This window comes from Pan troglodytes, chromosome 11 (assembly GCF_028858775.2).
Source record: "Pan troglodytes isolate AG18354 chromosome 11, NHGRI_mPanTro3-v2.0_pri, whole genome shotgun sequence".
NCBI lineage: Eukaryota > Metazoa > Chordata > Mammalia > Primates > Hominidae > Pan > Pan troglodytes.
The window spans coordinates 9,706,376-9,732,917 of record NC_072409.2 but is presented as its reverse complement, the minus strand read 5'-3'; the positions used below and the strand labels follow the sequence as shown (position 1 = coordinate 9,732,917).

General features: G+C 51.9%; 1 protein-coding gene, 1 long non-coding RNA gene and 1 other non-coding gene across 9 annotated transcripts in view; 2 read left to right on the top strand and 1 right to left on the bottom strand.

Annotated features, from left to right (window-relative positions):
* The first annotated feature begins 21 nt into the window (after positions 1 to 21).
* Positions 22 to 8,815, top strand: LOC104008025 (uncharacterized). Its single transcript, XR_682449.5, has 2 exons — positions 22 to 233; positions 8,463 to 8,815. It is a non-coding gene; the product is annotated as an uncharacterized LOC104008025 (long non-coding RNA).
* The window catches only part of ZER1 (zyg-11 related cell cycle regulator), a 42,259-nt gene continuing 21,123 nt past the window's right edge, over positions 5,407 to 26,542 (bottom strand). For 4 of the 7 annotated variants that reach the window (XM_016961805.4, XM_001159968.6, XM_001159922.5 and 1 more), the window contains exons 6-16: positions 26,420 to 26,534; positions 26,129 to 26,275; positions 25,623 to 25,796; positions 17,494 to 17,709; positions 16,763 to 16,804; positions 16,498 to 16,617; positions 15,735 to 15,850; positions 14,896 to 15,084; positions 10,636 to 10,733; positions 9,046 to 9,148; positions 5,407 to 7,016 (exon numbers count right to left, since the gene is read on the bottom strand). In XM_016961805.4, coding sequence (XP_016817294.1) covers positions 6,959 to 7,016; positions 9,046 to 9,148; positions 10,636 to 10,733; positions 14,896 to 15,084; positions 15,735 to 15,850; positions 16,498 to 16,617; positions 16,763 to 16,804; positions 17,494 to 17,709; positions 25,623 to 25,796; positions 26,129 to 26,275; positions 26,420 to 26,534 — 1,378 coding nt within the window. In that variant the 3' untranslated portion in view covers positions 5,407 to 6,958. Of the gene's footprint in view, positions 7,017 to 9,045; positions 9,149 to 10,635; positions 10,734 to 14,852; positions 15,085 to 15,734; positions 15,851 to 16,497; positions 16,618 to 16,762; positions 16,805 to 17,493; positions 17,710 to 25,622; positions 25,797 to 26,128; positions 26,276 to 26,419; positions 26,535 to 26,542 lie in introns of those variants that run through there. The other 3 variants (XM_054659179.2, XM_009457433.3, XM_054659180.1) reach the window with 2 other exon arrangements.
* Positions 24,365 to 24,468, top strand: LOC112204483 (small nucleolar RNA U13). Its single transcript, XR_002938125.1, has one exon. It is a non-coding gene; the product is annotated as a small nucleolar RNA U13 (small nucleolar RNA).

Here is a 26,542-nt window from a genome sequence, read left to right as displayed (position 1 = left end):
CCGCGTTCCCCTGTGCCCGCCCCCGCAGCCTCGCGCATGCGCGTAGCTCCCTGGGCGCTTCGAAGATCCAGCGGCTTGCCGTGAGTCCGGGAGGCAAAATTGTACCCATTTCAAAGATGTGATGACTAAAGTCTCGAGAGGGCCAAGGCTCGCCCAAGGTTGCTCTGTGGTGACAGCTTTACCTCCTTGCTATGTATTCTCAGATATTGCAAACGGACGAGAGAAAAGTCGAGGTACGTGGTGCACATTCTGACTATGGGTGATCCAACTTAGGCGGGAGTCAGAAATCCCAGCACTGCCCCTTCCTACCTGTGTGACCCTGGGCGAGTTACTGAGCCCCTCTGAGCTGTTTTCTGTCTCTATAAGGGGGATTACAATAGTGTCTTCCTTCTAAGGTGTTTGGGAGGATTAAATAATGGAAGCGCCTTGTCTAGCACGGGACTGTCTTGCCTCTCCTGCTGTGAGCCACCACCTACAGGCGGACTTTCCTCACCGGAGGCTGCAGGCTGTCCTCCTTCCCTGTGTCCCCAGGGCCTTCTCCACTCAGCCCTGCCTTTCCACAGCACCTCCCACTGATACCAGCATCCTCCTCCGCCTCCCTCTGATTGGCCCCATCCCAGCTTCTCCGGGATACTCCTCTGACATCTGTTGTTTTTCTCAGCTCAACATCCTTTTTTTGGTTGGGGAATCGACTTCCCATCCCATGTGATTGGAGGGACTGCCCCTCACCCCATAGGATGGCGAGCGGCAGGCTGTGGGCTTTCGACTCTGCAGAACCAATCACAGGCCTTCCATGAGATTACTGTCTAGATGCTGAGAGGAAGGAGCATTCTTTTGGATCTCAAGCCTAAGGAATGGGATATAAGGCAACTGGGAGCCATCTTTACGCTGGGTGGAGAGGGCTTACCCTGTCTGTGGCTGGAGAAAATGAGACCAACTTATAAAGACACATAGAGATGGATAAGCAGCACTAAAGGAGGGAGCAAGAGATGGTCTGAACAACATTGTCTGAGCCCTCTAGATCCGGCTGTCCCTGAAGCTGATACTGACTCTGCATCCCCTGGTTGCAAGAGTCAATGAATTCCCACCTTTTTTTTTTTTTTTTTTTTTTTTTTTTTTTTTTTTTTTTGAGACAGAGCCTCACTCTGTTGCCTAGGCTGGAGTGCAGTGGCGCGATCTGGGCTCACTGCAACCTCCACCTCCCAAGTTCAAGCGATTCTCCTGCCTCAGCCTCCCAAGTAGCTGGGGCTACAGGCACATGCCACCACGCCCAGCTAATTTTTGTATTTTTAGTAGAGACAGGGTTTCACCATGTTGTCCAGGCTGGTCTCGAATTCCTGACTGCAAGTGATCTGCCTAACTCAGCCTCCCAAAGTGCTGGGATTACAGGTGTGAGCCACCATGCCTGGCCCCAATTCCTACCTTTGACTAGCCTGAGTAGATGTTTGAGTTGGGTGTCTGTCATTTGCAGCTCAGTCTTGACTACTGCACTGGGTGCAGGATCTGATGTGCTCAGTGGGGACATCCAGCACATTATCCACTCAGCACATAATTCTGAAGCTTCCGTGGGTTAGGCACTGTGCTAGTTAGTATCAAACATCCCAACACTAGTTCAAATAGTAAGGCCAGATTTTAATTAACAATATACTACTGATAGGGCGGAGAGCCCAGTGTGAACCAACTGAAACTTCTGTTTGTGCAGAGGTGACTGATGTTTTTTGTGGTTTTGGTTTTCTGCTTTCTTGAGATGGGGTCTCGCTATGGCCTCAAACTCCTGACCTGAGGCAATCTTCCCCCTCAGCCTCCAGAGTAGCTGGGACTGCAGGCGTGCTCCACCATGTCTGGCTTAAAGGGAGAATGAGGGAGTGGAGGGAAACGGTGAGGGCTTCAGCAGAATAAGGGAAATAAAAAATTCCAAAGGGTTGGTCATGGTAAATGTGATTAGGCAGCTCCGTGTGCTCGCTGGCAATGGTGAAAGTTAGGACTCTGTTCTCCTGCAGAGACTGGGAGACAGAGGCTCTGTCCTTCCTGATATTACATTTCAATAGAATGGCCTTCAGGTCCTTGAAAAAGACACTTCTGAGTTGTAGGAGATACACACTCATCTCAAATGGACAGAGGAAGGATCACAATTGTAAGTTCCCATCCCACCACATTTTTTTTTTTTTTTGAGACGGAGTTTCGCTCTTGTTGCCCAGGCTGGAATGCAATGGCGGGATCTCGGCTCACTGCAACCTCTGCCTCCCAGGTTCAAGCGATTCTCCTGCCTCAGCCTCCCAAGTAGCTGGGATTACAGGCACCCGCCACCATGCCCAGCGAATTTTGTATTTTTAGTAGAGATGGGGATTCTCCATGTTGGTCAGGCTGGTCTCAAACTCCCGACCTCAGATGACCCGCCCGCCTTGGCCTCCCAGAGTGCTGGGATTACAGGCGTGAGCCACTGCGCCCAGCACTTTTTTTTTTTTTTTGAGAGGGAGTTTCATACTGTTTCCCTGGTGTGATCTGAGGCTCACTGCAACCTCCGCCTCCTGGGTTCAAGCAATTCTCCTGCCTTAGCTTCCAAAGTAGCTGGGATTACAGGCACGTGCCACCACGCCTGGCTAATTTTTTAAAAATTCTTAGTAGACACAGGATTTCACCATGTTGGCCAGGGTGGCCTTGAACTTCTTACCTTGTGATCCGCCTGCCTCGGCCTCCCAAAGTGCTGGGATTACAGGCGTGAACCACTGTGCCCGGCCAGACGTCACATTTCTTAGGGAGACTCAGTAAAATGGCTTTATGGTTTAGACATCAGTCTACTTTTGGAGAGGTAGGTCATGTTTGAAGGTGCTGAGCGGCAAAATTAGTTTCTTTTTTTTTTTCTCTCCAACTTTTATTTTAAGTTCAGGGGTACATGTGTAGGATGTGCAGGTTTGTTACATAGGTAAACATGTGCCACTGTGGTTTGCTGCACAGCTCATCCCGTCACCTAGGTTTTTGTTTTTGTTCGTTTGTTTTTGAGATGGAGTCTTGCTCTGTTGCCTGGGCTGGACTGCAATAGCACGATCTCAGCTCACTGTGACCTCTGCCTCCTGGGTTCAAGTGATTCTCCTGCTGCAGCCTCCCGAGTAGCTGGGATTACAGGCGTGCGCCACCACACCCAGCTAATTTTTGTATTTTTAGTAGAGATGGGGTTTCACCATTTTGGCCAGATGGTCTCAAACTCCTGACCTCAAGGGATCCGCCCGCCCTGGCCTCCCAAAGTCCTGAGATTACAGGCTGAGCCACTGTACCCAGCCTGGCCACAGGTTTTTAAAAGGAGAGCCCTCCATGTGCCAGGTTTTGTGCTGGGCTACAGCAGAGCCTTGATGTGGCTTGTTGCTCACAGTCCAGTGGGGGAGACGAGACAAAGCAATTTCAGCCCCATGAGATAAGTAGGTGCTGTGATGGGATGAGCAGGAACTAGAGTGTTCCTGACACAGGAAATGGCAAGTATCAGGCCAGCGAGCTAGAGGAGGAGCACCTGGCACATCTGAGGATCTTGTTTTCCCTCCTTTACTGTGGCAACCTTGAGGTAATAAGTCATTTCAGGCCAGGTATGGTGGCATATGCCTGTAATCTCAACACTGTGGGTGGCTGGAGTGGGAGGATTGCTTGAGCCCAGGAATTTGAGACCAACCTGGGCAACACAGTGAGACCCCATTTCTACAAAAAAACAAAAATTAGATGTGCATGGAGGTGCACGTTTGTTGTCCCAGCTACTTGGGAGGCTGAGGTACAAGGATTGCTTGAGCCCAGGAGGTCGAAGCTGCAATGAGCTGTGATCGTGCCATTGCACTCAGCCTGGGCAACAGTGAGACCTTGTCTGAAAAAAATAAAAAGTAAAGTCACTTCACCTCTCTGAGCCTCAGTGTCCTTGTCTGTGAAATGGATTATTGCCAGGGTTCTGAGGAAGCGGAAGGTACATGAAGCACTTAGCCCGGGGCCTGGGACACAGAATAAGGTTCAGCAGTGTTGGCTGCTGCTGGCAGGCACTGCCCTCATTCCCTCCGAGGCACAGACGACCCACCAGGGTTCTGAGGCAAACCACTTGATGCCCTTCCTGCCCGGGTCCTGTGGGTGGCCAGTGGCAGGGGGCTCTCAGCCAGGGGAGAGAGAGGCCAGGTCCAGGCCCTGCAGGGGGTGGAGAAGAGGGGACCTCGGCTTCACAGAGGTTGTGGGAGGAGTCAGTGTTCAGCTTCCAGAAATGCTTAATTGGGTCCTGATGCCCAGGCTTAAAACCTCACATAAAGGGTAAAATCCACACACTCAAGGTGGCCTATAAAGGGTGTGACCGTATCATTTCTTTTTTGTTTTTTGAGACGGAGTCTCGCTCTGTCACCCAGGCTGGAGTGCAGTGGCACCATCTGTGCTCACTGCAAGCTCTGCCTCCTGGGTTCACACCATTCTCCTGCCTCAGCCTCTCAAGTAGCTAGGACTACCGGTGCCGGCCGCCTAGCGCGGCTAATTTTTTTGTATCTTTTAGTAGAGACGGGGTTTCACCATGTTAGCCAGGATGGTCTTGATCGCCTGACCTCGTGATCCACCTCGGCCTCCCAAAGTGCTGGGATTACAGGCGTGAGCCACCGCACCCAGCCCACCATATCATTTCTTATTCCAACCAGGCAGCTCTTAAGGATGACCAGGCACTGTTGATAGACGTGCGGGGACCACAGGTGTCAGCCAGGACGGCCCTGGGCCATGCTAGAGTCTGGGCACCTCACAATTTGGCACCAGCGACTTCTTGGTCCCCTCCCACTCTACCCTTGTTCCTCACGCTGCCAGGGCCACATGGGGCTGCTTCTCTGTCCACCCTGGCGGGACCCTCTGCTGAGGATGCACTTTTCCTCAGCCCCTTGGGCCAGGCCTGGGCAGCCTCCTTCTTTTCCCTGGGTTTGGCGCCACTCTGTCCTCTTGTAAGAAGCCTCCCAGACACATGGGGACATCGTGCTGGCTCCTCCCCCTCTCCCCAAAGCACTGTGGCCCAGCGGACTCCAAGCTTCCCTGACCCGCCTGCCCACTCCCATCCACTGGCAGGAGGCACCTCCTCCGCTGCCTTCTCCCTGATGGTGGCACAGAGTTGTAATCTTCTATTTGCCATCTGTCTCCCCCATCAGGCTGAGCCATCTTAGGCAGGCACCCTGTTGGTCTGGTTGCCAGCTGTGTCCTCAGTGGGCACAGGGATGTGAAGAGAACACATAGGAAACAGGTACTCCAGCTCAGTCCCCTGCCACCTGTCCCCAGCCTGCAGCTCTTTAACCCACCAAACGCACCCCTCCCTACCACAGAACTACCTACACTGCAGACCCCCTGCCAGGTGTGGCTCAAGCCCTGCTCCAGAGCCTGGAAGCCAGGCTAGCAATCCCCTCCACAAAAAAAGACGCTCTGTTTTCCATTTTGCACAAAAATGTATTTCTGTGACATCCCAAAGTACAGACATTTCCCCAGGCCCCAGGGGGTAAAGCAATGAGGTGTGAAGTCTGCCAGGGTCTGGCCGGGGCCGCTGAGCGTGGGAAGGAAGGGAGCGCCGCATGCAGCCCATCTGCCAAGCTGGGGGAACACAGGGCTGCGCCCACTTCCCAGGGCTGGGAGGGAGAGGCTCCAGGAGAAAAAGGCCAGGTGTCTCTCCCAAAGCTGCTCACCCCTGCCGTCCTGCCTGGAGGCAGAAATGCTAGGAACACCTGAAAACAGGCCCGCGGGAGGAAAAGGGAAGAAAAAGCCATCACCCAAAGGCTGCCTCCAGGGTTAGCGCTGCTCCCCAGGCCCCTGCGCTCCACAAGTGTCCGATGAGAAGCAATGCAGTGTCCATCGATGGAGGAGCGCAAGAGAGCCGGCGCCTCTCAGGCTTCCAAGGTAAAGCCTAGGGCAGGGCGGGACCGCCAGGGAGGCCCAAGCGGCCACTGCAGGGCAGTCTGAGTGCTGGTCTGGAGGCGGCTGTGTGGCCGCTGTGGGTCGAAGGCTGGCATGGGACCTCTGCCTCTGAGAGGTGTGGGGTCCTCTGGGCAGCGGGGCAGGCTGGGATGAGGAGGCAGGCTCAGTTCTGCTGGTGGGAGCGCCTGGGCAGTTGAGGGCTGTGGAGCGAGGAAGCAAGCCCCTGGCCCCAGAAGATGCTAGCTTCCAGGGCTGAGGGCAGGTTCTGGATGTGTTTGGCAGAAGGGGCAGTGGAATCTGCCCCCGAGTTCTGACCATCCCTGGGCTGGGGCTTTCCACAGCCTGGGACCTGGTGGGAGACTAGGAGGCAGCCTCCATAGCAGCGTGGCCTCAGGCAGGCCTGGCCGGACAGCAGCAGGGCCACTGGGTGCCCTGCTCCTAGAGGGTCTTCAGGGGCAGGGCTGCCTGGACCTCAGCCTAGGAATGGCTCACTTTCCTGCCCCAGATGGCCCACAGCCGGGAGCACCAAGGCTTTTGGGAGACCCAGTGGGGTAAGTTCTAATCCCCAAACCCCATCAGCTGTGCCCGGGAGCCGAGATGGCGTTCTCAGGCAGGGGCAGTGGGTCAGGATGCTCGATACGCTGTCCAAGGCCTGCTCCTCTCATGAAAGGAAGCCAGGCCGGGATCTGAGTTTCCTGGACAAGGACTGGACACTCACAGCGTTATAGGCATTTAGTCTGGTTGGGGTAGGAGTGTGTGTGTCAGCGATGAAGGCTGAGTGGGTTTGAGAATGGCCAAGGAAGCTGCAAGGACTCAGGAGTGTTGCTTTTGTTTTTGCACAGAAATCATACACACAAAACTTCACACTTCCTAACCAAAAAAAAATATATATATATAATATATATATATCTCACTAACATTAAGGAAAAGCGTCGGTTGTGCAAAAGTCCCCCATGTCTCTTCACTCCGTGGGAGGCTCCCTCGGAAGGGGCCCGCCCGCTGGGCTGCTCGAGCACGCTTCCTCCCCGCCTGTGGTCCAGAGCGGTGGCGGCCATGGGGGCGGAGGCCTCTATCTAGACGTGTCCATGTTCTCCTCTTTAAAGTTACTGCAGTGCTCAATCACCTTGCTGGAGACAATGGGGGAGACAGGATTGGAGGGTGGGCTTGGGTGGGGGTGAGCCCAGCCCCTCCGAGATCATTAGGCAGCTGGGTAAACACGTGTTCATAGTGATGGTGATGCTGACCGAATGATGTGGACAGAGGGGTTGGCAGAGTGGCTGGCATGTGCAGGGGAGTCAGGGAATGGCACCTGTGGCCGTGAATGCCATCACCAGCCATCCTCCGCTTCCTTCCTTTCCATGCCCCTCTTCTCCCACCCCCAGTCCCAGGGCATCTGTGGATAGGGGGTCCCCAAATCAGCTCAGGCCTGACCTCCAAAACCCTTTGGAAGTTTCTTTAGCGACCTCTTCTTCATTTTCCCTGCACACTAGACCCTTCTCTTTCCAGAAGTCCACCAGTGGTCCCCAAACTGACTGCACATCAGATTCCCCCAGAGGCCCGGATCCAGTGGCAGGTCCAGGGTCGGGCAGGGGCAGCTGTGCTCGCACAAGGGCCCCCACTACCCTGTGGCAGCCAGGGCTCAGCACTCCAGCTCAGATTTCGAGTCTCGCCCGCCCCAGCCTGACCCCTTCCACCCATCACTGTTGGTTGTCACCTTGGACCCCGGACAGCTTGCCCATTCAACACCAAGCCTGTGGTTTGGGGGCTTCACTGCAGCCTCTGTGTGTTAAAGGGATGCCCCAATACCTTTTGGGAAGCAAATACCCAGAGTGGGAGAGAGGTCAGTGGACAGGCCGAGGGCCTTCTCCTAAGCATTGTCCAGGGTCATTTACTCCTTGCTGTCAGACAGGCCAGTGCCTCAGATTCCCATCACAGGCCTTGGAGAAATGTTCAAAGTGACTGTGGTAGGTAACTGGTCAGTCTTACCCAGTGCTTCTCAAATTTCCCGGGAATCCTTGTTAACCATGAAAATTCCAGGGCCACCTCCCACCTCCCGGATGTACTGGAAAAGAAAACCTAGGGGTGGCCCCGTCCATTTATTTTTAAATTTTATTTTTTTGAGACAGAGTCTCGCTCTGTTGACCAGGCTGGAGTGCAGTGGCACCATCTCGGCTCACTGCAACCTCTGCCTCCTGGATTCAAGTGGTTCTCCTGCCTCAGCCTCCCAAGTGGCTGGGATTACAGGCACGTACCACCACGCCGAGCTAATTTTTGTATTTTTAGTAGAGACGGGGTTTTACCATGTTAGCCAGGTCTCGAACTCCTGACCTCAAGTGATGCACCCACCTCAGCCTCCCAAAGTGCTAGGATTACAGGTGTGAGCCACTTCGCCTGGCCAGTAGCGCCTTTGGCCAGATATAATAGCAGAACCAGCTGACACTTCCCTCCCCTGGCCCAGGAAGTGGCTGGCTGAGCAGCCTCTGAGTTTCAGGCCCCTCCTCCATGTGAACTTTTGCTCTATACAGAGCCATGAAAAAGTGTGCTCGGGTCAGCTTGACTGTTCTCCCTTCTAGAATGAATCCTGGAGAAAACAAGGTCGTTCGACGATTTCGACACGTCGCATCCCTGAGAGTCTCTCGTGTCCTGATCAACTCGAGAACTGGAGGCAGTGACATTTTAGATGCTGCAGTGAAAGCCACAGAGCCACGGAAGGCCGAGACTCTACCATGTTTGTGATCTTCACATTCAGCAAACTCACTCGCACTCTGCCTCATCTTATCTCTAGAATGTATTTTACCACACTGTGTCCCTTCTTTAGTGGGAATGTCTTTGGCCAAAAATAATGAATAGTTCTGACCTGACTTGCTAATACCCAGTGATAAAAGGATGGAATTTGTTGGGAATAAAAGAAAACTAACCTTACAAACGAGGGCCCTGATGCTCCGTTCCGAGCTTGGTCATCTAATTTCCAGCCACAAGTGGTCGAGATGACATTTGGAGAGGCCCCAGGTGGACATCAATACACTGTCAACCTCCATACTCAACTCTAAGCTGTCCCTGGGAATTTCAGCCATTCCTAACCTCCAGAGGGCGCCCGCTATGCCCTTACTCCCCTAAATCAAGGTTCCAGGCAGAAACACACTGCTAGTCTCTTACCGGGCCATTTCCTTGGTCTCCTGCCGTGCGGTCGCCATCTTAATTATGTCCCTCAGAAGGGGCATCCCCCCTTCTTTGATCAGCAGAGGGCAGTACTTGTCCGCTGTGGGATAGGAGCAGACAGCAGAGGATCAGGATGGGTCTTCTTATCAGCCCGAGGCCCAGAAACCCACCCTGTCTCTGAGGACTATCCTGGTGTCGGGGGTGTGAAGGCACAGCCCTTGGTGGGGGCAGTGCTAGAAATGGGGGCAAGACGTGTGCCCAGCCCCATGGGTGGGAGTTCTGCGTCCATGTAGGGGAAGCAAGAGGTGACTCCTTGGTTTGAAGTTGCTGCATTTATTTCCAGAGCTCATTCTTTTAAAAAAAAAAAAAATTATATATATATATATAAAATATATAATCTTAAAATATATATATATAAAATCTTAAAATATATATATATATATAATAGATATAATTTTTTTTTTTTTTTGAGACAGAGTCTCACTCTGTCACCCAGGCTGGAGTGCAGTGGCACGATCTGAGCTCACTGCAACCTCTGCCTCCTGGGTTCAAACGATTCTCTTGTCTCAGCCTCCCTAGTAGCTGGGACTACAGGCACGTGCCATCAAGCCCAGCTAATTTTTGTATTTTTAGTAGAGACGGGGTTTCACTATGTTGGCCAGGGTGGTCTCAAACTCTTGGCCTCAAATGATCTGCCCGTCTCAGCCTCCCAATGTGCTAGGATTACAGGCATGAGCCACTGCACCCGGACTAATTTTTTTTTTTTTTAAGTAGAGACAGGGTTGCGCTGTGTTGCCTGTGCTGGTCTCAACCTCTTGGGCTCAAGCAATCCTCCCACCTCAGCCTCCCTAAGTGCTGGGATTACAGGCGTGAGCCACTATGCCTGGCCTCCAGCGCTCATTCTATGGAAGATGTCACCCAAACCAGTGAAACCAGTGGCTCCTAAAGATGGTGATCCTTTGAGGAATTTCTGTAAAAATATAGATTTCTAAGCCCTGTCTCTGGATATTCTTTTTCAACAAATCCAAGGACTAAGATTTATCTGTATTTTTACCAGGTGATTCTGGTGACCTGCCAGGTTGGAACCAGCTGATGGTATGTTTTTTTTTTTTTTCATGCAGACAGCATGGAGACTTTTATTTTACTTCTGGAGATGGCGGTCTCACTATGTTGCTCAGGCCGGAGTGCAATGGCTATTCACAGGCATGATCATAGGTCATTGCAGCTGGAAACTCCAGACCTCAGGCAATTCTCCTGTCTCGGCCTCCTGAATAGCTGGTGTGCACCACTGAGCCCAGCAGGCATGGAGATTTTGGACTGTTCCTGCACATGGAAGCGGGAAGCATTAAGAAAGCTGTCTAGGAACTCTGCACAGGTATTTCGCCTGCCAGGCCTGCTTCTGGTGATGAGGCAGGAGTGAGCCCTTAAGCTGGGTGTCCCACAAACGCTGGAAAGTGGAGGGTTCTGCTCTGAGGCACAAAAGCTGGCAGCAGCAATTAATGCCCCCCTCCTGGACTACAAACTCCCTGAGGGCACATCTGCTTTCAGCTGGATGAGTGTCTGAACCCAGGACAAGTTGGCACTCACGGTAGACAGACACGAGGTTATACAGGGCCCAGGTTGCCCAGTGCTGGCTGACAGGAGAGATTCCCTGGGGAAGGAGGCGGAGAATTGGTTCAAATGACCTGCAGGAAAAGAAATCAAGGTCACTGTGGATGCTGAGGGTGGGGAGTGTGTCTTTTCTTGTCTGAGGTTTCCTCCCACTGGAGAATCGTAGTGACCAATGATGATAGGCTGGCAGGATGCCAGGGGGAAGGGACAGCTGGCCCTGCATCCCACTGGCAGGCTGCACAACAAGGTTCCCTTGGAGAGGATAAAGGCACAAGCACATGAGGGAGGCACAAGGGACCCAGATTAGGAGGAGCAGAAAGCTGGAGACCTCAGCAAGGAGCAGAGACCCAGCCTGTGGGGAAGAGGGGAGAGGCACCCTGGGAACAGAAGCACGTGTGACTTGTTTTTGTTTTTTTTGTGTGTGTGTGTGTGTGAGACGGAGTTTCGCTCTGTTGCCCAGGCTGGGGTGCACTGGTGCAATCTCCACTCACTGCAACCTCTGCCTCCTGGGTTCAAGCAATTCTCCTGCCTCAGCCTCCTGAGTAACTGAGACTACAGGGGTGTGCCACCACACCCAGCTAATTTTTGCATTTTTTTTTCTTTTGAGACAGAGTCTTGCTCTGTCGCCCAGGCTGGAGTGCAGTGGCATGATCTCGGCTCACTGCAAGCTCCGCCTCCCTGGTTCACGCCATTCTCCTGCCTCAGCCTCCCGAGTAGCTGGGACTACAGGCGCCCACCACCAAACCCGGCTAATTTTTTTGTATTTTTTAGTAGAGACGGGGTTTCACCGTGTTAGCCAGGATGGTCTCGATCTCCTGACCTCGTGATCCACCCACCTCAGCCTCCCAGAGTGCTGGGATTACAGGCGTGAGCCACCGCGCCCGGCCTAAATTTTGTATTTTTGGTAGAGACAGGGTTTCACTATGTTGGCCAGGTTGGTTTCGAACTCCTGACCTCAAGTGATCCACCTGCCTTGGCCTCCCAAAGTGCTGGGATTATAGGCGTGAACCACCATGTCCAGCCCTTTTTTCTTTGTTTTTTTTTTTTTGAGACGGAGTCTCACTCTGTCGCCCAGGCTGGAGTTCAGTGGTGCAATCTCGGCTCACTGCAACCTCTGCCTCCTGGGTTCACGTGATTCTCCTGCCTCAGCCTCCCGAGTAGCTGGGACTACAGGTGCATGCCACCATGCCCAGCTAATTTTTGGTTAGAGCATCATTTTGCTGTTGGCCAGGCTGGTCTTGAACTCCTGACCACCCGCCTTGGCCTCCCAAAGTGCTAGGATTACAGGCGTGAGCCACCATGCCTGGCCTTTTTTTTTTTTTTTTTTTTTTTGGAGAAAGGGTCTCGCTCTGCTGCCCAGGCTGGAGTGCAGTGGCATGATCACAGCTCACTGCAGCCTTGACCTTCCAGGCCATGCAAGTGTTCCTCCCACCTCAGCCTCCTGAGGAGCTGGGACTATAGGTGTGAGCCACCATGCCTGGCTAATTAAAAAAAAATTTTTTTTGGCCAGGTGCAATGACTCACGCCTGTAATCCTAGCACTTTGGGAGGCTGAGGGGGGTGGCGTGGATTGCCTGAGCTCAGGAGTTTGAGACCAACCTGGGCAACACAGTGAAACCCCGTCTCCACTAAAGTACAAAAAATTAGTTGAGCATGGTAACGTGCACCTGTAATCCCAGCTACTCGGGAGGCTGAGACAGGAGAATCCCTTGAACCTGGGAGACGGGGGTTGCAGTGAGCCAAGATCACACCATTGCACTCCAGCCTGGGTGACAGTGCGAGACTCCGTCTCAAAAGAAAAATTTTTTTTTTGTAGAGGTGAGGGCTCACTATATTGCCCAGGCTGGTTGCAAACTCCTGAGCTCAAGTGATCTTCCTGCCTCGGCCTCCCAAAGTGGCTGGGATTCTAGGTGTGAGCCACCGCATCTGGCCTGTGACTGCTCTTCTGACGAGGGCCTTCTGTGGGCCAGCCTGGAGTCATGGTCCAAAAGCCTGAAACACGTGTGTGCAAAACTCCTGGGCCAGCGATTCTGCTTCCTTTCTCCCCAAGAACTATAGTACTTGGCACACTGGCAACGCTACCAATGTCAGCCCGTTCCTCCCAGTATGGGTTTTCAACTGAAATGTCCATCTGTACAGGATGGCACAAAGAAAGTGACTCCGTCCTAAAATGACGAGGGAGATCCATGCCTGGTGATTGGCCAGTCAGTCATAAAACAGTAGGAATTGATGCCAGCTTGACTTAAAGTAATGAAATCTGTGCATAGAAACACTGCTGGAAGGAGACACACCAAAATGTCAACAGGGGTTCTCTTTCAGGGAGTGAGATTATGAACGATTCTTGTTTTCTTCTTCTTCTTTTTTTTTTTTGAGATGGAGTATCACTCTGTTGCCCAGGCTGGAGTGCAGTGGCGAGTTCTTGGCTCACTGCAACCTCTGCCTTCCAGGTTCAAGTGATTCTCCTGCCTCAGCCTCCCAAGTAGCTGGGATTACAGGTGCCCACCACCATGCCTGGCTAATTTTTGTATTTTTAGCAGAGATGGGGTTTCACTGTGTTGGCCAGGCTGGTTTCGAACTCCTGACCTCAGGTGATCCGCCTGCCTCAGCCTCCCAAAGTGCTGGGATTACAGGTGTGAGCCACTGTGCCCGGCCCTGTTTTGTTTTCTTGTTTTTATTTATTTTTATTTTTATTTTTATTTATTTATTTTTGAGACAGAGTCTCGCTCTGTCGCCCAGGCTGGAGTGCAGTGGCGCGATCTCGGCTAACTGCAAGCTCCGCCTCCCAGGTTCACGCCATTCTCCTGCCTCAGCCTCCCGAGTAGTTGGGACTACAGGCGCACGCTACCACACCCGGCTAATTTTTTGTATTTTTAGTAGAGGCGGGGTTTCACTGCGTTAGCCAAGATGGTCTCGATTTCCTGACCTCATGATCTGCCCGCCTCTGCCTCCCAAAGTGCTGGGATTACAGGTGTGAGCCACCGCGCCTGACCTTCTTGTTTTTTTTAAAGAAATGGTCTCATTCTGTCCCCTAGGCTGGAGTGCAGTAGCGTGATGTTGGCTCACTACAGCCTCGACCTCCTGGGCTCAAGTGACCCTCCTGCCTCAGCCTCCCCAGTAGGTGGGACTACAGGTGTGCACCATCACACCCAGCTCATTTTTTTTTTTTTTTCTTTTTTGAGATGGAGTCTTGGTCTGTTGCCCAGGCTGGAATGCAGTGGCGCCATCTCGGTTCACTGCAACCTCTGCCTCCTGGGTTCAAGCGATTCTCCTGCCTCAGCCTCCTGAGTAGCTGGGATTACAGGTATGTGCCACCATGCCAGGTTAATTTTTGTATTTTTAGTAGAGACGGGGTTTCACCATGTTGGGCAGGCTGGTCTCGAACTCCTGACCTCGTGATCTGCCCGCCTCAGCCTCCTAAAGTGCTATGATTACAGGCGTGAACCACTGCACCCGGCCTGATTTTTTAAATTTTTAGTAAAGAGGAAGTCTCACTATGTTGCCCAAGCTGGTCTTGAAATCTTGGGCTCGGCTGGACGCGGTGGCTCATGCATGTAATCCCAGCACTTTGGGAGGCCGACGTGGGCGGATCACGAGGTCAGGAGATCAAAACCATCCTGGCTAACACGGTGAAAACTCGTCTCTACTAAAAATACAAAAAAATTAACCGGGCGTGGTGGCGGGTGCCTGTAATCCCAGCTACTCTGAGGCTGAGGCAGGAAAATGGCGTGAACCCAGGAGGCAGAGCTTGCAGTCAGCTGAGATTGCACCACTGCACTCCAGCCTGGGCGACAGAGCAAGACTCTGTCTCAAAAAAAAAAAAAAAAGAAAAGAAAGGAAATCTTGGGCTCAAGTGATCCTCCTGTCTCGGCTTCCCAAAGTGCTGGGATTATCGGCAAGAGCTATTGTGCCCGGCCCACCTGTATGGTTTTCCGTTGTGTGTCTATTTTCTCCCCACCCCTCCCCACAAATCAGTAGGTATTAGTGGTTTGCAAAGAGCAGGCTTTGGGTACATGCAGATGTTGACATGTATGACAAATGCTCCAGGCTGCACGGATGAGATCGTGCCCTTATGTATGCTCTGTGCTGTGTGCGGCTACGTATCAGTGAGTGAAAGCAGAACCCTACAGAAGACCAGAAGGAAGGTGGGAGCTCTGAGCAGACCTTAATGGTATGAGCATCCTGCCCAGCACTTACCCCATATTCCACACCGCATCCCCGCTCCCTGCCCTGCCCACACCTGTAATTGATGTTTCTCCGAGAGTTTATGTCCCAGCTCTGGATGGCAGCCCACATGCGTTCCTCCACCTCCTCACGCTGGGGCTCACAGACGCCCCAGGCCTCGGGTCCATCAAACATGATGTGGGAGAGGACGCCGCAGGCATTGTAGGAAACCTCGATCCCATCGGCCTTGCTCTCCAACAGGTTGCTGCCAGGAGAAAGACAGAAAAATGGAGTCCCACTCCCCCAGTTTCTCTTCAGATACCAGCTGCAGGACCCCAACTTAAAACCAGAAGCAAGAGGTGCTACTTATTTCTTTATCCCATATTGTCTGTATACCCAGACTACTTCTAAAGGGATTTGAGGTCATTTAAGATATAATTACAGGCTGGGCGCAGTGGCTCACGCCTGTAATCCCAGCACTTTGGGAGGCCAAGGCAGGTGGATCACGAGGTCCGGAGATCGAGACCATCCTGGCTAACATGGTGAAACCCCATCTCTACTAAAAATACAAAAAAATTAGCTGGGCGTGGTGGCAGGCGCCTGTAGTCCCAGCTACTCGGGAGGCTGAGGCAGGAGAATGGCGTGAACCTGGGAGGCAGAGCTTGCAGTGAGCCTAGATTGTGCCACTGCACTTCAGCCTGGGTGACAGAGCAAGACTCCATCTCAAAAAAAAAAAAAGATATAATTACAAAAGGACCACTTACGAAGGATTGAATGAATAAGAAACCACATTATCGAGGGAAAATGACATTTATAGCAAACCTAGGCTAAGAGCAGTTGTGCAACTGAGCAAACGCTAGAGCTCTGAGCATTGTGGCAGCTAAGGCAAAAAGGGAAAGGATTAAAAATACCAACCTGAAGACGCTGATGAACTGGGAAGTCATTAGTTGAGGCCGCAGCTCCTTCACTTCTGCCACATTCCCCAAAAGTCCTAGCATATTCCTATGCAGTTCCTGCTTCTCTGGGAATTCCTGGGAAAAGGAGAGCCAATGGGCCGCATCAATTAGTACTTAATGACTTAGTATCTGGTATTGTTAACCAAAAAGCTTCATGGGCATCTGGCCATGCCAACTAGACAAAGAGGGGGCATATATGCTGCCCTCCTACCCTCCAATGCTCCTAGGTCAGTGCTGGGTACACACACTAAGGAATTAAAGGGGTGGGATTGCTTGCCACAAAGACAAAGGTTGATTAGAGATCTGACCTATGGGACAGACGTGGTTCTGTTCACCAAAGCTCAAAATACTAGTTTAAGGGACCCTCCTAGAAATTAAAGCAGGAAAACAGAGCATGTGTTTAAGGATGAACAGACCCGCTGTCCAGCTCGTAGCGTAGTGGGCTCTGGCCAGCTGTGGGCAGCCTGAGAACAACGGCCGAGGAGACAGGGAGGGGCTTTCCCTGGGAGTGGGGGCTCTCAGGAGGCCCCACCAGGCCATCCGGGTCTGGAGCTTCTGTCAGCAGCAAATCCTGGGTGGGTGGGCCTGAGTCTGTCCCCACTGCCCTTCTCCGGGAAGCATGGGTGAGGGGTGCTGCGGATTTGGTTGGTGGGGAGCCTAGGGACAGAAGAGGGGCCATGTGGGCAGCTGAGGCAGCTGCTGCTGCAGGAGGTGGACACTACCTTCAGGCAGTCCAGGAAGAGCTTCATGCCGTTGAAATTGAGGAACATCTCGCAGTTGTCAGGAGTTTCATCTGTGATGTTCCACAGGGCACTCCAGGAGAACTCCATGACCTGGTCACACTGTGAGGGCAGGGCAGGGCTCAGCCAAGGCTCCTGGTACCCGGGGAGGGGGGCCCCTGACAAAACACAGACCTCCCCCAGGGGCAGCCCAGGCCCCTTGCGAGGTGGGGAAAGGGTAGAGTGGCTTCGTGAAGACTTGACTTACTATCTTGTCCAGCAGCTTCTTCTGAATCAGCTTCAGCATGGTCTGCAGGCAGGGACAAGAGTCTGCTAGAGTGCTGGGGCTCAAGAACTCCCACCCCCACGAACCCAAGATGGAGGGGAGGCTCAGCAACGCCATGGCTAGTTCAGGAGTCTTGACGAGATCAAGTCTCCGTATATTTGGGGGAGGCTATTTGAAGGCATCCACGCCTCAGTCCCTTGGTATTGGCATTAGCAGGCCCGGGTGCCGTTCCTGGCCCTTGGGTGACTCCCCTGTGACTTTGGGCACAGCCCTTCCCGCTGGGGCTTGAGCTTCGCTAGCCATCAAATGAGACCAGAAGCTCTTGAGCTCCTTTGTCATTCTTTCCTTCCTTTCACCAGTGATATTTATCATCTCCCCACTGGCCTCCAGGGCCCATGCCAAGAAGTGCTGGGGACACAATGACGGAAGGACAGCATGGCATCTTTCCCTACAGAGCTTATGAAAGCAGGATGAGCGCAGGGACTGGGACAGGATGACAGCATGCTCCAGGTGGAAGAAATCTATGAGGGCATCAGCAACATTCAGCATTAAGAAATTCTTCCTTTGGTCTAGACTAAATCCCTCATGCTTCAGCACACTCTCCCTCTCCGACTCCCAGCCCCAGGCCCTGCTCTGAGACTCTCGCTCAGGGTAGAGGGGTGGGGGAGAGCAGTGAGGCTCAGGAGGAAGGGGGCAGCGCCCCCCACACGTACCACGACAAAGCCCATCTTGCCCACGGCCTCCTTGTGGTCGTTGTCCACCTGGCAGACCAGGGCATTGCACAGGTGCACGGCGATCCGCTGGATAGACTCGTCCTGCCGCGTGGGGTTGAGGATGCTGAGCAGGAGCTCGTTGACCCGGCGGTACTGGAATTCCAGCTCCTCAGGGATGCTGAAGTTGCAGAGCGTCAGGCAGCAGTTCCGCTGCACCTGGGCCGGGACAGGACACAAGTGGGGCACATTCAGGGTCAGACTCAGGAGCGGGGCACATTCAGGGTCAGACTCAGGAGCAGGGCTCTAGGAACTCTCTAGAGGTATGAGATCATCCAGAGTTGTGGCAGTCCAGCCCGGTTTTCTGGAAGAGGAGGCTATACAAGTCTTCTCTAAAAAATGTTTTTTAAAAATGTGAAATATTGATACAGAAGAATGCATAAAACACAAATGTATAGTTTTATAAATAACATAAAGTGAACTCAATGTAACCACCACCTGGGTCAAGAAACAGAACACTGTCAGCACCCCGAAGTCCCCACTGTCCCTTCCTGATCATAAGCCCCTTAGCCCTTCGACCCCCCTAGAGAGAACCACTACAATATCTCTGCTTTTCTTTTTCTTTTTCTTTCTTTTTTTTTTGAGATGGAGTGTTGCTCTGTCGCCCAGGCTGGAGTGCAGTGGACCTATCTCGGCTCACTGCAACCTTCACCTCCCTGGTTCAAACAATTCTCCTGCCTCAGCCTCCTGAGTAGCTGGGATTACAGGCGTGCCACCGTGCCCGGCTAATTTTTGTATTTTTAGTAGAGATGGGGTTTCCCCATGTTGGCCAGGCTGGTCTTATACTCCTAGCCTCAAGTGATCTGCCTGCCTTGGCCTCCCAGTGTTGGGATTACAGGTGTGAGCCACTGCGCCCAGCCTTCTTTTATTTATTTTTTTTGAGACAGGGTCTTGCTCTGCTACTCAGGCTGGAGCACAGTGGCACCATCATGGCTCACTGCAGCATCAACCTCTGGGGCTCAAGTGATCCTCCCTCCTCAGCATCCTGAGTAGCTGGTACTACAGCTGTGTGCCACCATGCGCAGCTATTTTGTTTTTTGTAGAGATGGGGTCTCACTATGTTGTCCAGGCTGGCCTCTACTTCCTGGGCTCAAGAGATCCTCCTACCTCAGCCTCCCAGAGTTCTGGGATTCTAGGCATGAGCAACTGCACCTGGCCCCTGCTTTCTTTAATTTTATTTAGTTTTTGAGACAGGGTCTCACTCTGTCACCCAGGCTGGAGTGTGGAGGCACAATGTCAGCTCACTGCAACCTCCCCCTCCCGGGCTCAAGTGATCCTCCCACCTCAGCCTCCCTAGTAGCTGGGATTACAGGCGCCTCCAATGGCCCCTGCTTTTTTTTTATTTTTTTTATTTTTTATTTTTTTTGAGATGGAGTCTCACTCTGTCGCCCAGGGTGGAGTGCAGTGGCGTGATCTCAGCTCACTGCAACCCCTGCCTGTGGCGTTCAAGCAATTTTCTACCTCAGCCTCCTGAGTAGCTAGGATTACAGGCACCTGCCACCACGCCCGGCTAATTTTTTGTATTTTTAGTAGAGATGGGGTTTCACCGTCTTGGCCAGGATGGTCTTGAACTTCTGACCTCGTGATCCACCCACCTCGGCCTCCCAAAGTGCTGGGATTACAGGCATGAGCCACTGTGCCCAGCATTTTGTTTTGAGACGGAGTCTCGCTCTGTTGCCAAGCTGGAGTCCAGTGGTGCAATCTTGCAGTGGCTCACTGCAACCTCTGCCTCGCGGGTCCAAGCGATTCTCCTGCCTCAGCCTCCCAAGTAGCTGGGATTATAGGTGCATGCTACCATGCCCAGCTAATTTTTTTGTATTTTTAGTAGAGACAGGGTTTTACCATGTTGGCCAAGATGGTCTTGATCTCATGATCCACCAGCCTCAGCCTCCCAAAGTGCTGGGATTACAGATGTGAGCCACTGTGCAGGGCCTTTTTTTTTTTTTGGATGGAGTTTCACTCTTGTTGCCAAGGCTGGAATGCAATGGCGTGATCTCAGCTCACTGCAACCTCTGCCTCCCAGGTTCAAGTGATTCTTCTGCCTCAGCCTCCCAAGTAGCTGTGATTACAGGCTCCAGCCACCATGCCCGGCTAATTTTTGTATTTTTAGTAGAGACGGGGTTTCGTCATGTTGGCCAGGCTGGTCTGGAACTCCTGACCTCAGGTGATCCACCTGCCTCAGCCTCCCAAAGTGCTGGGATTACAGGTGTGAGCCACCATGCCTGGCTGGCCCCCGCTTTTTATAGAGATATTCTATAGGTTTGCAAGATTAACTGTTGTTATACATAGCTGAAATGCATTCATTTTTCATTACAGTATAGTATTCCATCATGACACCCCAATTTATTCATCCATTCTACTGCTGATGGATGTCTGGGTGACTCTAAGAGTTGGCTACTGTGAGCCATGTATTATACCTGCATCCTGGCGACCATAAGCATGGGTTTCTTTAGGGCACACATGCCTGGTATGACTTCTGGGTCACAAGATGTGCATGTCTTCAACCTTTTTAGGTAACACTAGACTGTTTTCCGCAGTGGCTTTAGCAGTTTACACTCCTACCAGCAGTGTAGGAGCTCTCCAGTTGCTCTACATCCTCAGTTTTCTTTGTACTGTCTGCAGGTTTATTTGCTTATTGATTTGTTTGGGTTGTTTTTTTTTTTTTTTTGAGACAGTGTCTCATTCTGTTGCCCAGGCTGGACCATAGCTCACTGCAGCCTCAAAATCCTGGGCTGAAGCAATCCTCCTACTTCAGCCTCCTGAGTAGCTGGGACTACAGGCGCACATCACCACATCTGGCCAATTAAAAAAAAAATTTTTTTTTGAGATGGAGTCTCATTTACTCTTATCGCCCAGGCTGGAGTGCAGTGGCATGATCCTGGCTCACTGCAACCACCTTCCAGTGCAAGCAATTCTCCCGTCTCAGCCTCCCAAGTAGCTGGGATTACAGGCACCCACCATCATGCCTGGCTAATTTTTGTATTTTAGTAGAGACAGGGTTTCACCATGTTGGCCAGGCTGGTCTTGAACTCCTGACCTCAGATGATCCACCCGCCTCAGCCTCCCAAAGTGCTGGGATTATAGGTGTGAGCCACCTTGCCTGGCCTTATTTATTTATTTTTAAGACGCGGTCTCTCTGTTGCCCAGCCTGGAGTACAGTGGTGCCATCATAGCTCACTGCAGCCTCGAACTCCCGGGCTCAAGAAATTTTTCACACCTCAGCTTCCAAGGTGGCTGGGATTTCTGGGTATGTGCCATCACACCCCACCTTTTTTTTAGTTTAAATTTTATTTTATTTATTTATTTTTTTGAGACAGAGTCTCACTCTGTCACCCAGGCTGGAGTGCACTGACACCATCTTGGTTCACTGCAACCTCCACCTTCTGGGTTCAAGCAATCCTCCTGCCTCAGCCTCCCTAGTAGCTGGGATTACAGGCACGCACCACCATGCCCGGCTAATTTTTGTATTTTTGGTAGAGATGGAGTTTCGCCATGTTGGCCAGGATGGTCCAGAACTCCTTGCCTCAAGTGATCCATCTGCCTCAGCCTCCCAAAGTGTGAGGATTACAGGCATGAGCCACTGTGCCCGGCCTTTTTCAAAAAAATTTTACAAGTGAGGATATATCTTTTTCCTCTAAGAACAGTTCTAATTGCAGAATGGCTAGGTCAAAAGATAGATGCATTTAGAATTTTGGCAGGTTCTGCTGGTTGCCCTTCACAAAGGTTGCACGACTCATGCCTTACCAGTAGACAGGGTGTGAGGGTGCTCTTCCCTATCTTTGCAACATTGGGTATCACCAAGCTCTTGAGATGAAATGTGACTTCCTCTTATTTTGATTTCCATTTCTGTGACAGATTTATTAATTCATTTGGGAGTCTCCAACTAGTCTTCTTTTTCTCTCTTCTTTTCCTTTTTTTTTTTTTTTTTTTTAAGACAGGGTCTCCTCTGTTGCCCAGGCTAGAGTGCAGTGGTAGAATCATAGTTCACTGACTGCAGCCTCCACTTCCCAGGCTCAAGCAATCATTCCACCTCGGCCTCCGAGTAGCTGGGGCTATAGACGCATAGCACCACACCCAGCTAATTAAAAAAAAAATTTTTTTTTTTTGAGACAGAGTTTCACTCTCGTCACCCAGGTTGGAGTGCAATGGTACCATCTCGGCTCACTGCAACCTCTGCCTCCTGGGTTCAAGAGATTCTCCTGCCTCAGCCTCCTGAGTAGCTGGGATTACAGGTGCCCACCGGCACACTCAGCTAATTTTTGTATTTTAAGTAGAGACCGGGTTTCACCATGTTGGCCAGGCTGGTCTTGAATTCCTGACCTCAGGTGATCCACCCACCTTGGTCTCCCAAAGTGCTGGGATTATAGGCATGAGCCACTGCGCCGGCCTAAAAAATTTTTTTTGTAGAGAAGGGGCAGGTGGGCAGGTCACTTGAGGCTAGGAGGAGTTCCAGACCAGCCTGGCCAACATGGTGAAATCTTGTCTCTATTAAAAATACAAAAATTAGCCAGGCGTGGTGGCATGCTCCTGTAGTCCCAGCTACTCAGGACACTGAGGCAGGAGAATCGCTTGAACCTGGGAGGTAGAGGTTGTAGTGAGCCGAGATCACACCACTACACTCCAGCCTGAGCAACAGAGACTCTGTCTCAAAAAAAAAGAAAAGAAAAAATATACACACACACATATTGCCCCTGAAATTCTACAACTCTACTTACAGAAATGTATTATAAGGATAACTAATTAAGTATAATTAACAAAGCATTGCTTGAGAGAGCAAAAGATGAAACAGCAACCTAAATTATTTGGCCCTGGGGGCTGTTTCACACACTGGGCAGAGCCTTGACCTTGGCCACTCCCTCCAAGCTCCAGCAGAGTCCTCCACATAGTGGCCTCTCCCTGGATGAGGACACTGAACATATGCTGGTGTCAGCAGTCATGAAAGTGAGCCTTAACACCAGCTGCATCTAGAGGAGGAGAGGTGAGATTGTGAGTGGCTTTCGCTCTATTTAATACATTCTTGTATCACTTGAATTTTTTCATCTTTTAAGCATTTAGGTATCTTTTTTTTGTTTTTGGTTTTGTTTTGACACAGAGTCTTGCTTCGTCACCCAGACTGGAGTGCAGTGGCACGATCTCAGCTCACTGAAATCTCCACCTCCCGGGTTTAAGCAATTCTCCTGCCTTAGCCTCCGGAGTAGCTGGGACTACAGGCACCCGCCAGTATGCCCGGCTAATTTTTGTAGTTTTAGTAGAGATAGGGTTTCACCATGTTGGCCAGGCTGGTCTGGAACTCCTGATCTTAAGTGATCTGCCTTCCTCGGCCCTCCAAAGTGCTGAGATTACAGGTGAGGGCCACCACACCTGGCTTAAGCATTAGATATCTTTTGTAATCAGAAAAGAAACATTATTAAACAATTTTTGGGCCTAGTGCAATGGCTCATGCTTATAATCCCAGCACTTTGGGAAACCAAGGCAGGAGGATCACTTGAGCTAGGGGATAGCAAGGGCAACACAGCGAGACCCCGTCACCACATACGCACACACACACACACACAAATACAAATTAGCTGGCTGTGGGCCGGGCATGGTGGCTCATGCCTATAATCCCAGCACTTTGGGAGGCCGACGCAGGCGGATCATGAGGTCAGGAGATTGAGACCATCCTGGCTAACACAGTGAAACCCCGTCTCCACTAAAAATACAAAAACTTAGCATGGCAGGGTGGTGGGCGCCTGTAGTCCCAGCTACTCGGGAGGCTGAGGCAGAATCGCGTGAACCTGGGAGGTGGAGCTTGCAGTGAGCCGAGATCGTGCCACTGCACTCCAGCCTGGGTGACAGAGCGAGACTCTGTCTCAAAAAAAAAAAAAAAAAAAAAATAGTTGGGTGTGGTGGTACATGCCTTGTTGTCCCAGCTACTGGGGAGGCTGAGGTGGGAGGCTTGCTTGAGCCTGAGAGGTGGAGGCCACAGTGAGCTGTGATCATGCCGCTATACTCCAGCCTTGGCAACAAAGTGAGACCCTGTGTTTTTGTTTTTGTTTTTCTTTGTGACAGAGTCTCGCTCTGTCACCCAGGCTGGAGTTCGGTGGCTTGATCTCGGCTCACTGCAACCTCTACCTCCTGGGTTCCAGCAATTCTCCTGCCTCAGCCTCCCAAGTAGCTGGGACTACAGGCGCCTGCCACCATGCCCAGCTAATTTGTGTATTTTTAGTAGAGACAGGGTTTCACCATGTTGGCCAGGCTGGTCTCGAACTCCTGACTTCAGGTGATCCGCCTGCCTCAGCCTCCCAAAGTGCTGGGATTACAGGTGTGAGCCACTGCGGCCAGCTAATTTTTGTATTTTTTAGTAGAGATGGGGTTTCGCCATGTTGGCCAGGCTGGTCTCAAACTCCTGACCTCATGATCTGTCTGCCTCAGCCTCCCAAAGTGCTGGGATTACAGGCGGGAGCCACCACGCCCAGCCTGAGACCCTGTCTTAATTAAAAAAAATATATATATATATAGTGGCTGAGCACGGTGGCTCACGCCTGTAATCCCAGCACTTTGGGAGGCCGAGGCAGGTGGATCACCTGAGCTCAGGAGTTCGAGACCAGCCTGGCCAACATGGCGAAACCCTGTCTCTACTAAAAATACAAATATTAGCCTGGCATGGTGGCACATGCCTGTAGTCCCAGCCACTAGGGGGGCTGAGGCAGGAGGATCACTTGAACTCAGGAGGCAGAGATTGCAGTGAGCCAAGATTGTGCACTGCACTCCAGCCTGGGCGACAGAGTAAGACTCCATCTCGAAAAAATAAATAAATAAAAATTATTGTTTGATCCTTTCGTAGTTTATAAGAGTGATGATTAGGTCTTCATGCTCATGTGTGAAATGTGCCTCCCTCAAACCATGTTAGGACGTTGGCATATTGCCCATCTGAAATGAAAAAAAGTTTTTGTTATATAAATATGTTGGCTGGGTGTGGTGGCACATGCTTGTAATCCCAGCACTTTGGGAGGCTGAGGCAGGTGGATCACCTGAGGTCAGGAGTTCAACACCAGACTGACCAACATGGCAAAACCCTGTCTCTACTAAAAATACATAAATTAGCCAGGTGTGGTGGAATGCACCTGTAGTCCCAGCTACTTGGGAGGCTGAGGCAGGAGAATCACTTGAACCCGCCACTGCTCTCCAGCTTGGGCGACAGAGCAAGACTCCGTCTGAAAAAAAAATTTGTTGGCTGGCCAGGCGCAGTGGCTCACATCTGTAATCCCAGCACTTTGGGAGGCTGAGGCAGGTGGATCACCTGAGGTCAGGAGTTCGAGACCAGCCTGACCAATATGGTAAAATCCCATCTTTACTAAAAATACAAAATTAGCCGGGCGTGGTGGCGCATGCCTGTAATCCCAGCTACTCGGGAGGCTGAGACAGGAGAATCACTTGAACCCGGGAGGTGGAAGTTGCAGTGACCCGAGATTGTGCCATTGCACTCCAGCCTGGGCAATAAGAGTGAAACTCCATCTCAAAAAGGAAAAAAATTGTTGGCGGATAAGGGAGATGTTCATGTTCATGTGACAACACAGTTGAAGTAAAAATCCACCATATACAAACAGTACGCAGTTTGTGTATCCCATTTACAAAATGTGTGTGCATAGGCTAAAATTCACAATTGATATCCCATGTTAATGGTGCCTGTCTCTGGGTAGTGGGTTTATGGGTGATTTTTATTTTCTGTATATCTGTGATTATAACTTTTCTATAATAAAAGCTTTTATTACTTTTATATTAAAAGCAGCTGTTGGTAAGAAATCCCCCAGCAGAGTGTATGGGCAGAAGGGCTGAGGAGACGGCACAGGCAGGGAGAAGGGCAGGGTCCCTGGGCCCCCACCCCCACATGGGGCAGGGAGGAGGATGGAGGGCAGCCAGGAGTGATGGACTGTGGGAAGGGCCAGGTCCCAAGAGTCAGGGAGTGCTGCTGTGGGAAAGGGAGCTGGGACAGATGCAGCCCAGAGCCGGAGGAGCCCTAGCGGGACGCAAGAAGCAGGAAAGGGGTGGCTGGGCCAGAGCATGCGGGGCCGTGGCGGGTGGGGGCTCACCGTCACCTCCTGGTAGGATTCCATGCCATTCAGCACCACCTGGATAACCTGCCGGCGCAGCTTCACACTCTGCTCTGAGCGGTACTCGGAATTTGTCAGGTAGAAGAGGGCGGCGCTGCCTGTCACTTGAATGTTCCTGTCGTATTTGTGGCACTTGAGGGCCGTGATGACCAGCTGTATGAAGACAAGGGGGACCTGGGCTGGCAAGTGCAGGGAGAGGCCTGGGCTCTGCAAGGGGCTGGAACAGGCTCTCTGGGGCAAGGTTTAGCCTGGTCTTGCTCTCTAAAGGCAGAAGTGGGGCCTGGGGAGCAGACACCAGGGTGGGGACCAAACAAGTCCAGTGCTGAAGCAAGTCAAGTGCTGTGAGGCCCAGGCTGGGGTTCGGGTCCTGGGGCCCTGGGGACAGGGTGCAGAAGGACACAGGCTCTGGGGACACGGCTCAGCCAAGCCCGGCACCCTCCAGGTGGGGAGGGACAGGAGGCCAAGGCCCCAGGCTTAGAGCTGACCTTCAGGGCCCGCAGCAGCTGGTTGCAACGCTCGATGCGGGCGATGTCAAAAAGCAAGTTGATGGCCCGCGAGGTGATCTCAGGCCGGTGCTCCGTGTAGGCCTCGATGGCATTCAGCACCTGCTCTTCATTTTTGTCACCACTTACCTGCGGGTGGGACACGCTCAGAACAACCCAGCAGAGGCCAAGGGCTGGGATGCCAGATCCCAGCTCAGTCTCCAGCCCCAGAATCCAGCTCCTTCTCTCTCCCAAGGCTCCCTGGCCCAGACCCATCCCACTTCCACTGCTCACTTTGTAGGCTGGAATGTGCGTGAGGCGGCACAGAGAGTTCTCAAAGAGCCCGAGGAACTGCAGCGGCCTCTTCAGAGCCCGGAAAGGTATGATGCTGCTCTTGGAAGGCTCAATGCTGGGGAA